This window comes from Penicillium verhagenii (assembly GCF_028828195.1).
Source record: "Penicillium verhagenii strain IBT 33310 chromosome Unknown utg000013l_segment0_segment0, whole genome shotgun sequence".
NCBI classification, from domain to species: domain Eukaryota; kingdom Fungi; phylum Ascomycota; class Eurotiomycetes; order Eurotiales; family Aspergillaceae; genus Penicillium; species Penicillium verhagenii.
The window spans coordinates 243,913-257,117 of NW_026643177.1; the positions used below are offsets into that span (position 1 = coordinate 243,913).

The 13,205-nt window shown below is 49.7% G+C and overlaps 6 protein-coding genes across 6 annotated transcripts; 3 read left to right on the forward strand and 3 right to left on the reverse strand.

Annotated features, from left to right (window-relative positions):
• Positions 1 to 593: 593 nt before the first annotated feature.
• Positions 594 to 3,259, reverse strand: N7466_011347 (RNA-processing protein PTA1; the record flags this gene model as incomplete). Its single annotated transcript, XM_057170736.1, has 8 exons — positions 594 to 724; positions 797 to 867; positions 932 to 1,776; positions 1,832 to 2,180; positions 2,236 to 2,439; positions 2,490 to 2,620; positions 2,676 to 2,841; positions 2,922 to 3,259. The coding sequence occupies 8 exons, from the start codon at positions 3,257 to 3,259 to the stop codon at positions 594 to 596; spliced, it is 2,235 nt and encodes a 744-aa protein (XP_057015457.1).
• A 796-nt stretch (positions 3,260 to 4,055) lies between these two features.
• Positions 4,056 to 4,527, forward strand: N7466_011348 (uncharacterized protein; the record flags this gene model as incomplete). Its single annotated transcript, XM_057170737.1, has 3 exons — positions 4,056 to 4,069; positions 4,143 to 4,267; positions 4,451 to 4,527. 3 exons carry the CDS (start codon positions 4,056 to 4,058, stop codon positions 4,525 to 4,527), a joined length of 216 nt encoding a protein of 71 aa, XP_057015458.1.
• A 683-nt stretch (positions 4,528 to 5,210) lies between these two features.
• Positions 5,211 to 7,756, reverse strand: N7466_011349 (dolichyl-diphosphooligosaccharide--protein glycosyltransferase subunit STT3; the record flags this gene model as incomplete). Its single annotated transcript, XM_057170738.1, has 4 exons — positions 5,211 to 5,481; positions 5,546 to 7,268; positions 7,363 to 7,443; positions 7,624 to 7,756. The coding sequence occupies 4 exons, from the start codon at positions 7,754 to 7,756 to the stop codon at positions 5,211 to 5,213; spliced, it is 2,208 nt and encodes a 735-aa protein (XP_057015459.1).
• A 329-nt stretch (positions 7,757 to 8,085) lies between these two features.
• On the forward strand, positions 8,086 to 8,840 carry N7466_011350 (CSN8/PSMD8/EIF3K family protein; the record flags this gene model as incomplete). The annotated part of the gene is made up of 3 exons (XM_057170739.1): positions 8,086 to 8,279; positions 8,336 to 8,517; positions 8,581 to 8,840. 3 exons carry the CDS (start codon positions 8,086 to 8,088, stop codon positions 8,838 to 8,840), a joined length of 636 nt encoding a protein of 211 aa, XP_057015460.1.
• Positions 8,841 to 9,327: 487 nt separating this feature from the next.
• Positions 9,328 to 9,805, reverse strand: N7466_011351 (ATP synthase subunit e; the record flags this gene model as incomplete). Its single annotated transcript, XM_057170740.1, has 3 exons — positions 9,328 to 9,389; positions 9,505 to 9,694; positions 9,782 to 9,805. The coding sequence occupies 3 exons, from the start codon at positions 9,803 to 9,805 to the stop codon at positions 9,328 to 9,330; spliced, it is 276 nt and encodes a 91-aa protein (XP_057015461.1).
• A 251-nt stretch (positions 9,806 to 10,056) lies between these two features.
• Positions 10,057 to 12,277, forward strand: N7466_011352 (uncharacterized protein; the record flags this gene model as incomplete). The annotated part of the gene is made up of 3 exons (XM_057170741.1): positions 10,057 to 10,188; positions 10,256 to 11,092; positions 11,153 to 12,277. The coding sequence occupies 3 exons, from the start codon at positions 10,057 to 10,059 to the stop codon at positions 12,275 to 12,277; spliced, it is 2,094 nt and encodes a 697-aa protein (XP_057015462.1).
• Positions 12,278 to 13,205: the final 928 nt, after the last annotated feature.

A 13,205-nucleotide genomic window follows, 5' to 3' on the forward strand; every position in this document is an offset into this window, starting at 1 on the left:
GGACGTAATCCAACCAATATAAGACTTTGTTACATAGGCTATGCGCATAGCTTGTTTGTTTATTATCTACCCAATGTACATCAATAGGAAGTCGTCCGGGATGTAATCCAACTAGTATAAAGACTTTGTTAGGATATGCGCATATTTTTGTTTAGATAAATATTCGGACGAACATCATCCAACCAGTACAAGTCAGACGTAATCTAATTAGTACAAGACCTCGTGAGGCTATGCGTAGGCTGTGTCCTTTATTTGATCCACGTAATTCAACCAGCTGAACAGAAATAGCCCCTGTAGCTAGTATGATTTTGTTAGGCTACATATGCGCACATGTGCATGTGCATGGTTCACCCTGCAGAAAAATTACTCTGGCTGTCTGGAAAAGCACCTGGTCTTTGGTAATGTTAAACATGTCATTTCTCAGTAGTAGTAACATATACCAGATATCCATAATCATAAATTGTCCACATCAATAGCTGGTATTCAGAAGACGGGCAAAAGATAGAAACTAAACGCCGAAATGAAGGATCCGCATGGATCTCCGATCCTTGCTTGATCACTGGTTGTAAAATACAAGAAATGAAAAGAAATGTCTACTGCGCAGCACTAACTTGCTCAGGCTGTGCTGTACTTGATGTTCCATTGGTGACGGCCTCTGCGGGCTGTGTCTGTTGTGGGCGCCACTTGGCCAAGACCTTGCCTGCTGCCGGGCGGGATTCCTCGTCTGAAAACGATTTGTTAGTAAAAAAAAGAAAAAGAAAGAAATCAAGGATAATGAGATTAAAGGGGGGCCTACAGGTTTGATAAACGTCCTCGAGAGTGTTCAGACACATCTCCCGTGCTGGAGGTCGGAACATAATCAAGTACCTAGGGTAAATTAAGTTAGGAGACGGGCAAATATTGGTGAGAATCGGGAGCAGACAGGACTCACATTAAGGCCTGAACACAGAGGTTCACACGCTCGGGATCCTTAGCGAGGCTGGCTACTCTTTGGGTAATGTCGACAGTGATCTCGGGAATTTCACTGAGGAAGCGAACAATCACTTTGATATCGCGCGAGTCGATATAAGGTAGGAATCCATCGAGAAGACAAAGGACCCAGGTATCATAGTGACAGGCCACCGTCGGCTCAGCATCCTCATCGTCATAGCGCTTAGACGCGACGACCTTCATCTGAATACGGTCGTTGTACCACTCCTCATTGAGCCAAGTGATACCAATATTCAACCGGCCCCGGAAATCTTCCAAAATGTACCGGTAAAGGGTTTCACGAATTGAATCGGAGATGGTGGGTTGTCTCCGGCCTTCACCATTTTTGCCCATCTTATCACTGCCTTCCAGGCCAGCTGGAGCGCGGGTGGCCAACCGAGTAAGGAGCAAAACCCAGGCATCTCGGTCAAAGTTGCTTCCAGCCAGTCGTGCAAAGCCTAGTTGTTGCTGGTTTTTGTTCTTGGCGGATGATGAATCGGTTTCCGCAACAGTGATCATAGAAAATACGCGCGCAACAGCACTACGACCGACCTCCCCGGCCTCTTCTTCACTCAGTGGGGGTGGCTGAGGCAGAACGAATGGACCCAGAGATACTAGTTCTGGTTGGAATTCAGGCATCTCGGGCACGGCGACACTGGCCTCTTCTGCAGAATTATCTGTTACGTCCATTGGTTGATATTCGGGTTCATAATCGTCATCTTCATCTGCCGTAGCCGCGGGCTGTTGCTGCTGCTGACGTGCTAGGTTCTGCTCCTTTGTTATTGTTTCATATCGACTTCGGATAGCCTAGTGGGACATGTTAGCTCGGACCAGTCGAGTTCGTATTGAGGGAGTATCATACATCAACGGCTTGCGTTAGCATTGTCGGGTTGACTTGGACAAGAAGGGGCACAGCAATCTTGACGACAAGATCGAGGGGCAGCTGTTGGACGTCGAAGGAGGAAAGACCCGCATCTTGAGTCAGCGTAAAGAGCTTATCATAGCTCGCTGGGCCTGGTAGCATCGGAGGAATCTGGAGTGTAGTCGGGGTCAAAGCATCGAGACGAACGCGCTTGGCGGTATCAAGGCCGTCAGTGGGTTCATTTGGCAGCATCCGTTTTCGAGAAGCATCATCTACCACTTCCAGTCGAGACTGCATAAGTCGCTCAATATAGACTTGCATCTTCCCTAGAAGGGGGTGGGTCGGATTCCTGTGGGTTTTCGTCAGCTATGATTTAGAAGGGCGAATGAATAAAGGGTCATTACTTTTTCAAAATATGGATAAGTAAAGCGCGAGCAGTCCGTTCCATTGACTTAACGCCAACTCGAACAGTGGGCGTAAATGGTGGGCGGACATGTTTCGATGGGTAGAAATCTAGAACGGTATTGATGATCTTGTTTGCGATTGACTGGCGAGTGCGGATCAAAGGTGCGAGGCAGTTTAAAGTGGCATTGACAAGGAGAGGGTCACTTTATTTGAGTTAGATATTGAGAACGCACCGCAAGCTTGTTCATCTTACCTTGTCTCTTCTTGGAAAACACCCAAAAGTCTATCAAGTAGGCCCGATGATTCGGCCTCCAGGTGTGGAATGCTAAGGAGCGCGTGGGTTCGGGGAACGATAGCCAAGGAGGTTTCATTCTGATCTGGTCGCTAGGGCAGAGTTAGCAAGAGCCGGGCTAAGAAGGCTTGGAATCGCAGGACTTACTCTGGGATCGGCAATTAGACCAGGTGTCTGGACCTGGACCACTCTTTGTAGGAACTTGACGCAGCAAATCTTGACAGCACATGGGAAAGTGTCCATGCGGCGCAGGATTTCTTGCTTGATTGTGTTCATTTTTTCCCATGACTGGCTATCTGCAGGGTGGCTCACACTATTATCGGAGCGCGTTAGCATATTATGGATCATCAATCACTCCTCCACGATTACGAGATTGTACTGGAAGTAACCTACACATGGCGAAATATAATGGGGTACAAGCTTGCTGTGGTCTGCACCAAGCTCTGCAGGACAGCCGGGTCCGTCTCCGGCAAGAGCAGGGTCTCTTGGATGCTCTGCAAGACATTTTGTGCCAACTGCTCCTTCTGCGCGGCCGCCAGCTGAGGACTGGCGAAAGTCTCAGCTAGGAAGTCCGCGCCCCAACGACGCAATTGTAGTTTCGCATGAGGTCCGACAATAGGAAGGATACCGGTTATGATCTGCGGGTAGAAAGCGGCGTCACCGAGGACCAGGTTCCGGGCGGCGTTTAATTGGGCGATTTGGTGGGCGACATCCCCTGTCGGTTGAGCCATCGTAGCTCGCAGCTAACGGATTGGGATGATATGCGACAGGTATCTCGGGAGAGGTTGAGGGGTCAGACGTAAAATGGGTTGATGTTGAGGTACTCGGATCGGAGCGCGAATGGAGCTACGTTCTTGGCAGAAGTTACGCGCGCATGAGATTTCGAAATGCACAGTGATCGGAAGCAAGGAATGCAACTCCTGGCGAATGAAGTGGGTGGAATACGAGGATGGGAAGATTCGTTCGGGGGGGAAAGGAGTATGAAGAAATAAAGACCGCAAGGGTTGAGGAAGGTTGAAATGCGAACTTGAGAAAGTTGTATGTTAACGGGCCGCCCATTAACTCGCACTTGGACGAGAAAATGTATGCAACCTCGAAGGAAGAAGTGAAAGAGGAAACACGACGTGATGGATATTCTTTGATCCTTTTTATTTATCTATGCTGCACCAGAATCAACTCTGGAGACGCTACTGACGTAAACTGGTGTTTTTCTTATATATTCTTATATATATGCAGTAATGGCATGCAGTATATTTGAGTAGATGCTACTTGGAATTTACTGGAATGACAAAACAGCCCTGAAGGGGTCTTTAGTAGCTATCAAGATATTGCGGCTCTAAGCACTAATCCGATTGTGTTCAACTAAAACATGTTCGAATCTTCAATCACGTACAACAAAGTGCATAGATTTGTCTATAAAAGCAGACATCTGGAGATTCCGTCAACGGTGCCAAGACTCGGCGATCCCGGTCTTTTGCATCTGGAATCCCCAACTCTTGACCCTCAAAGATCTGACCACTACTCACCATGGCGAACGGAATGTACGTTTTGCTATAATCGCTAAGCCCTTTGTGACATTGTTCATCTCAACTAACATAATATCTTCCATCGCAGCTTCAACTCCACATACTACGGCAAGGATTACCGGGCCGGCGCTGCCCTCCTGCGTGCCCGCCGCCCATACCTCTTCAAGAACGCTTTCACCGGCTTCGGACTGGTGGTCTTCTCAATCGGCGTCTGTGCGTACCATTGATCCCTTCTCTCCTTTCTACACGAACCCCCTTGCCACCGCAAGACGCATATCCGGTCGTTGCGCCGAGTTGTCAGCGAATCATCCCACACGCCACCTTGGGGACAGCAGACGCTTTGACAGTTTCATCACTAAGAACCCTTGCTAACCTCTGTTATTCTGTCGGATATAGACGCCTACACCATCACTGCTGTCGGCCAAGAAGAGTTCTCCGATGTCAAGGTCCCCGATACCCCCGCGAAGAAATAAATCCCCACGCTGGGGTGAACCGGACATGACAGACCAACCAGCCTACTGAGACTCATAGAACTCGGAGTGCTGAACTGATCTGGAATTGGTATTTGCGTGTACTATATCTTCGCGACATGTGGGAGGGGGAATGAAGTGGCTGGGTTATGGCTGCGCAACCGCCTACCCGTTGGCGAAAAAGACAGCAATGGAGCAAATTTGGGGTTACGGAGTCTTTCGGGCAGATCGTGCTTCCTCTTAGATCTGCAAGTACAGGGCCTTTGTTTTGGGGTACCTGTGCTGTACTGTACAGAATGGATTTGCGGGGATATTTTATTTTCTTGTGCATAGCATAGCTGCAATTGTCACACTCGTCTCTTGTTTTGGGATCAACTGTTCCGCTCACATTATAGGGTATGAGTAAAATCGGAATTACGATATACTAGTAATGGTCAACTGCCCTGCTATCTACGTGGGTGGCTTCAATTGTACCCTGCAAATTATGCAGAAAATACCGGGTACATCAATCTTTCCAAAGGCATATATTGTATACTATCTTGAGTATGGCACATACTCAAAACTATATCCAACCAGGGAGAAATACATCACAAGATAAGCCTGCTATGCTGGAAAAAGCCGCAGTTGCACAATGATCGAGGTTAACAAGAAGCAAATAAAAGAACAAGACAAGAAAGAAACGCAGTCTACTCCGTTCTCAGAACGCGAGGGCCCTTTCTTTTAGCAGCGCGCTTACGCTTCAAACCCTTATCGAAGGCAACGGCGTTGCTGTGGTCACGACCAAGGTTGTCCAGGTCCTTAACCTTGTAGATTCGGATGATCCAGTTCTCACTGGTGAAAGCCTCCTCCATGGTGTCGAGTTGAGGGCTTTCAGTGGGCACCTTCACACCACGGACACGGTCAACGGCTTGACCAGGAGGGAACAGAGACTGGTAGTTGTAGTAAGACATTTTGTACCTATTGATATGTTAGCTTTGAAATGTCGAAGGAGTTATTCAATCATGAGAAGCAAGGAACTTACATCAAGCTGTTCTTCATGGTGGGGGTAGCCTCGTCATCCACACGGTACTCGCCACGAGCAGTGAAGAAATCACGCTCCTTGATCTCATCGGGCCAGATACCTTCGGCGATACGGACCATCCACAAGAACTTGTTCAAGTCATCGCCGGAGTATCCCAGCAAACCACCGAACACGACCAGCACGTAGTCAACATCATGTTGACGCAGGATCGGGTAGCTGACCTCCTCACGGGAGCTCATAGCCTTACCAACGGTGGCAATGTGGGTATTGTTCCAGGTGTTGTTGTCGACCAGGGTGGGGCGATCAGCCATACCACCAATCTGGTAACCATAATCCCACCAGGACATAATCTTGGCGTTGTCAGCGGTGTTCTGACGGAGCCAGTAGTATGCCTCGCGGTAATCATCGATGATGTGCTGGCTTCCATCGGGCATGCGACTGGCCAGGACAACTGAAGGAGACGAGTAGGCGTTCGAGGTGACCCATGTGCAGTGCGCAACGAACAGAAGGAGGTACAGAGTCATTGAACCAGAGATGAAGGCCTTGGAGAAGTACGAGTAGACTCCAACGATAGGAGAGCTCATCTTGCCGTACGCCTTGGCATCCTTGGTATTAGCCTTGGCCTTAGACTCAGCAGTGGGCTTCGACATGACCAGGAACTGATCAAGCACACCTGACAGAGCAAGGGCCGCGGCGACACAGACAATCGGAGTGAGAGTCAACATCAAACGGACCATGACACCGGCGAAGTAGCTTGAGAGCACGGCATAGATGATGACGAACACATGCTCGTCCTTGAGCTTCTGGAAGCACAAGAACACACCAGCGGGGAAGAGCCAGATCAAGAAGTTCAAGTCAAAGAAGAAAGCAGGCCAGGCGGTAGGCTGATGCTCAGAAACGGATGCAATGATGGGAATGTGGATTTTGGCGTAGCCAGTATCCCACAGAGAGTAGAAGCGACCACTCCACGGGGCGATGACACCGGAAGCGCTGAGCAGAACAAGTCCACCGAAGCCAAGACCGAAGACAAGCAGAACCATGGAAGTGAGCAGCTTCTGGAACTGCTTGCCAGGAAGGAATCCACGGATAAAGTCCGCAAATGCCACGAGCTGGATCAGACCAAAGACACCCAAAGCGGACATGTGGTCACTGTTACGGATGGGCAAGAATCCCACGAATGGAATCTGCATGCTGCCCAGCGTTCCCAATGCATACCAGGTGGTGTAGGCGATGTAGGTGCGAGAGCTGTAGCGGCCCATGCAAAGCAGAACGAAAACGTGCAGGGGAATGAGGTTAGTGATGAAGACATAACCACCCCAGGCAGACACCATGTATCCGTAGAACAAGGCAGTCAGAGCTCCCCACATAATTGATCCATTCTTGACAGCCTTGATCCACAAGTAGAACGTGAAGACAAGCAGGAAGATGGCAATGGCCTCGTTATCGTAGCTGCCAGCCACGGAACGGGAAATGTAACCCGGGGTAATTCCCATGAACGCCGCAGCCAGGAGACCGGCCGAGGGCGAGGTCGACATCTCGCAAGTCAAGAGGTACATGGCCAGGGCTGTCAAGCCAGAGAAGCCGGGGGCGAGCAGAACACAGATGTTTCGGATATCGACCGGGATTGTCAAGAAGCGCAAGATGTGGTAGATCACACCGCTGGTCACCATGAGACCGGGGTACAGGGTGCCACCAGTGACACGACCCAGGGGATGCCATGTTCCTAAATAGAGGGACAAATTTCATCAGCACTACCCTGTGATACCATTGAGGAAATAGAAAGGACGCGCAAGCCGCAAGAGGGTTGAAGAACGTACGGTCATCAAACCAATCCCAGAAACTGTAGAAACCATTCTCAACCAAGTACTTGGTGGCCCGGAAATTGAACCAGGGATCGACTAGAAACCGGTATATGTCAATATCTCACTTGATGTGTTGGCCGGTGGCCACGTTGTATATACTCCATGAAGCGCCAAGGGGAGATCGTACATTCGTGAATAATACTTTCGAAACCTAAGATTGAAACAATTATTAGAAATTGAATTGAGCATAGATGCAGGAATTGCTTCAAAACATACGGATAACACTGAACAGTCGGCTGGCGACAGCGGCAGCCGCAATAGTTAAAAGGATGACGATTCGCAGGAGACCGCGTGTGCTTTCGCCGGAGCTGCCTTTCAGCAGAATGTCAAGGGAAGAAAACTTGGCCATGATGGCCAGGAGGAAGGAGCTAAGTCCAAGAACCGAAAATTAACAGTGAAACATGAAACTAAAGGAACGAGGGGCTGGAATTGCCAATTGTGTTGGTGCTCGGGGAGTTGGAGGAGGGAGAGAGCTGCGCAAGGTGGTCACTTCTTGAGGGTCTTGGCATCGGAGAAAGGTGCCACCTCCGATTGATCTCCCCGCATCCACCACTTCTACTTGTTCCTATTTTTCTGTTTATCAGCGTGGATTTTGATTTTCTTACTGGGCTTGCGGCTTGGTATATCACTGGAAAAAGCCAACCAATATCCCAAACCTTTGTCTAATATTATCTCAAAATGCAGCTCCCCCCTCCTTCTATCGAACAGCTCTCGGAACTGGCTGCCTCCAATATCCCTCCGTCACAGCTATTTGAGATCTTATCGTACTATGAAACAGATTCTCGTCTGATCTCAGCTGGAAATGGAGATCCAGATTTACTAAGCTTCTTCTACTCTACATTCTTCTTCTCTCACCTCCTCACCAACCAAGTGTCAGTATCATATACCTCGTGTTGGAGATCTATCTTTTTGACCTTGATACAAATAGACCCGAAGCCCGTGCCCTAACCCAGCGAATCCCGGAGACTTTCCTTCACCAAGACCCTTGCCTTCAAAGCTGTTTGAATCTTCTACGGGCAGTCTGGCAGAAACGACATGATCAAGTCTATCTGATCCTCCGGCAGCTTTCTTGGTCTGACAAGCTGCAACCTTTGGTTCGGAGATACGAAAGTATGTATATTCCTGAATATACTGTTATTCATATAGCATTCTATACTAACCTGCATTGCGAAGGCTTCTTCCAGGACCAGACCTTAATCGCTGTCAGCAATTCCTACGGGGCCATAAATCTTCCAACAGCAGCAACCTACTTGGGTCTGGATACCACGGCCGCTAAACAAGCAGACCCGGCCATCATAAAGAAGTTTACGGATTGTGGATGGAAGTGGGAGGCGGAGACAAAGCTACTGCATCCGACCCCGATAATCACACGATCTACCGAAAAGCTACATTCAAACGGAATTCGGGATGCAATGGCATTGCTTGGCAATTAAGGTGACTCGACACTTGCATGGAATGGCGATTAGCGGGATAAAGGGTTGCTAGACAAGATTGTAGATGTCCAAGACGCGTCTACATTGAACCTTGATCAGAGGGTTCGGAGGAAATAAGCGGAACGCAAATTAAAGACTAGACTGGCCCTATACAGGAGGCCCAGCAGTAACGCCGGAATGCATAACGATTCTTTTGCTCTTTCTTGTGGTCCAAACTGTAGTGTACAGGCGCACGACAGCCCAGGGTATGTACAGGACCCAGATGATAACGTCTAAACCGAATAGAAAAAAAAGAAAACGAATCAAAAAGAGACCATCCCGTCTTTCGCTCGCAATGTTGCAACTCAAGGGGAATTGGCTCCCAAACAATCGTACAAGTAAATGGAATCCGAGCAAATCACGTCTAATACCCTGGGGGGAGGTGCGAGTTCCGCAAGGAGTTGCGTATCATCCCGCCTCTATACCATTTCCATCATATTCAAGAAGACTAAGCCTTGGCCTGCAAGAAAGCCTCGAGATCGAATTTGGGGTTCTCGGGGTCGGTGATGACTAGAAAGAGAGAGAGAGGATACGTTAGTACTGCGCTCTCTTCGAGGGGTGTACTTGGCATTCTCGGATTTGACAATCCAAAGCAATTGGGGGTTGAAGCATGGTGATCACTTACGGCCAGTGGCTTGTGTCTGGGTCTCCTGGGGCTGGCTGCGCTTCTTCCACTCGGCCTTGGCCTGCTCGATCAGGCGCTCCTTGCGAGCGTACTCGTGCTCAACCTCGGCGCGCTTGGCCACGGAGTTGAGGGACGACTGGTGGTAGACTCCGTAAACGAGACCAGCCACGAGAGCCGAGTAGCGGAAGACCTATATAATTGGAAATGGGAGTCAACATCCGATGTCGCATTTGAGGGGGGAAGGTTGAGGCTGGTTGATTGCCGGAGTAGAACTTACGTTAACACCCTGTGTGCTAGCCATTATTTCGAGGTCTCCGGGAGATAAGGAGTGGATGTAAAATTAAGAAGTGAGAAACCGAAAGACCGTTTCAACAGGAGACCGGCAATGGCAATTGAATCCTCGGGGTTTAATGCAAGGCGAGGTTCTCTGTCCCTGCGCGAGTTTTTCCGGCGCCGTTCGGAGACGCTTATGTCATCCCCCGTAAATGGGTAAATAAAGCGCAACACGAGAACTACAGCTACAATCACATCTTTGGCTGGCCGATTTCCAAGATGTCGTCCATGCAACAGCGCAAGAATGAAATTTTGGCCAAAAAGGCCAAGCTGGCTGAGCTGAAGAAGCAGCGCGAGCTTCGCCAACGGGAGTTCACCAGCAACCGGAACAGTGTCGGCGATGCTTCAGAGGTACAACACCGCGCCCCGTGGAGCTACAAATATCAAGGATATCTAATGATTTTTTTTAAACAAATAGATTGCTTCCCCAGTACCCAGTCACGCTGGCAGTAGAGCTGAACTTGACGATCTAATTACCCGTCTTGTGGATCGCCCTGGGTCTGCCACCATCAGCCATGGACTCGAGGGTCAATCTGGAAGAGGCAGCCGCCCGACTTCAGTCCTCAGCGCCAGTCAATTGAGCGGAGAGAATGCCGAAACCAATACACCTTCATCGATGCGACCGCAGCTGCAATCCATTGCCGTACAGACCGTGCAGACAGTCGGAGCAGAGACCTACACCTCTTCCGCATTTGAAGCCCCGCACCCCCCTGAGCCCAGACCAGAGGTTGTTACATACAGCAAAGCCGTCCAGACAGATGATTTGGGTACCCAAACAGAGTCTCATGATGGATCTGTTGCTTCGGACAATGAAGACCCAACTGATACGACACGATCGAGCAAACGGCTGAGCCGACGAGACCGAGAGCGGGATGATGAGATCAGACAAAAGATTCGCCAGGAGATTGAAGAAGAACTCCAAGCAGCCGAACAGAACAACAATAATGCGGCTGCGGCCACACAATCTGCACAGCTGCGGTATCCGTTACGCGCCCTTGACGATGACGAGCTGAAAGCTGTGACTTCCTCCGACGATTTCCTGGACTTTGTGGAGCGGTCGTCCAAGGTTATTGAGAGAGCTCTGGATGAAGACTACGACGTCCTTGCGGACTACGAGCTGGGTGGTGTGGACGGAGACTTGGAGGAGGACGAGGAGACGGGCAAGAAACGGAGGGGCATTCGGGAGGTCTGTCAGTTCTATGACGAACGTTGGAGCAAGAAGCGTATGGTTACCGATATAAGCTTCTCCCAGAAGGTACGCCTCACTCGGTATCTCCCACACTTTGACGATCACTATATACTGATCCATGACTAGTTCCCTGAATTGGTTCTCGCATCTTACACCAAGAACCCTTCTGCTCCTCATGAACCAGACGGACTGGTTCAAGTCTGGAACCAACATTTACAATCCCGCCCCGAATATGTCTTCCACTCGACTTCCGACATTCTCACAGCCAAATTCTCCCCATTCCATCCCAACCTTATCGTTGGTGGCTCATATTCGGGCCAAGTTCTCCTTTGGGACACTCGCTCCTCACGCATGGGCGGAGGCGCCCCCGTGCAAAAGACACCATTGACTGGATCGGGACATACCCATCCTGTTTACAGCATCTCCATCGTCGGCACTCAAAACGCGCATAACATTTTGACGGCGTCCACCGATGGAGTAGTCTGTGGTTGGACAGTAGACATGCTTTCCCAGCCACAAGAATATCTCGAACTGACCACACCTCCCCCATCCAAGACAGAAGATCTTGCGCCCACGACGATGTCCTTCCCACAGTCCGATCCGACCTTCTTCATTGTGGGTACCGAGGAAGGAGGGATCTACCCTTGCCATCGATATGATCGAGCTGGAGCCAAGGCCGGTACCGACCACCGCCTTGCCTATCGCGGCCACGCAGCACCAATCATGTCTACCGCGTTCCACCCTGCGCGGGGTCCAGTTGATCTGGGCGATCTGATGCTCAGCTCCAGTCTGGACTGGAGCGTCAAGCTCTGGCGCGTGCGTCCCCCAGCCACCACTGCGTCTGCCACTTCCACCGTGACTTCCGCTCAGGTTGTCTCTCCTATCTTGGATATTACGCGGGAAGATGTGGTTTACGATGCGCGGTGGTCTCCACACCGACCAGGTGTATTCTCCCTCGTCGACGGTGCCGGCAACCTCGAAGTGTGGGACCTTTACACAGATACCGAGGTTCCGGTGGTCAAGACCAGCCCCTCGCGTGGCCCCGGAGCAACCATGTCTCGCAGTCTCAACAAAGTGGCATGGGAGGAACGAGAAGGCCGGCGCCTGGCGACTGGCGGAGTCAACGGAGTAGTGACCGTCTTTGAAGTTGGCAAGGGTCTTGGTGGACCGGCGGAGGAGGTACCCTCTGACGAATGGATGGGCATGAAGCGGTTAGTGGGGAAACTGGAACAGAAGGATCGGGTGGCTTAAGCCTTTTTATCGTCTCTTTATTTCTGCCATGTCCAGTCTTGCTTGCCATATACCCCCTTTTCTTCAATCACATACTTCCAAGATATCCGTACTAAGCAATGTTATTTTTAGTTGTTACTTTTAGCTGTTAATGTAGCGCTTGAGATATCAACCCGAACGTACCTACATGCGCTATCTTACTGTGTAGATCGAATCGGACCACCGGAATAAAGATAAAGCAGATGGCCTAGAACACATTGACGCTCCCCAGGCCTTGAGCTTTCTCCTTTGCTTCAAAGTTTCGGCGAATATGAAAATTCTGCATTTGTTCGGAAAAACCACATTTGCTCGGGCTACGGGAACACTGCCAAATGGGGGAATCCTCGATAAAAAGGTCAAAATACTTGAAGCTTCAAAGCTTTTTTTTTTGGTTCAAGACACATGCCAATCGATACCGGTGAGATCTAGTACTAAGATTCGCTCTTTTTGCCTAGTGCAGTCAAGGGTCTCGACTCTCGACCACGTCGTTATTGAAAGTTTAACCCACCTCATTATTGAGTTTGGGAAAAATTGGAGTAGGGGACATTTCCATTTTTAGGAAAGTACGATTGAAAAGCTGAAGTGAAATTGCACTCTTGAATTGTGTAGCACCAGTAATTGTTCACTTGACTCTACTATGTAACCTAACTCGCTCCTACAGGCTGCTCTAGGAATCTTCAAGCTACAAGCGATCGGTACCAAAGTCTTCGCAAAGTACCTACAAGCAAGCGAGCTACTCAATACGAGAAAATTGTATGTCATCGGCATGTGGCCCGCAAGTACCCCCGACACATCGTAAAGAACCGGGAGCTTAAAGCCATCTACTACGAAGCTCTATTCAACGGGGACCACTAGCAACGCCTCCCAGAAAACCGGAACACAAGAATTAATTCGCCGAAATTCAAATCGC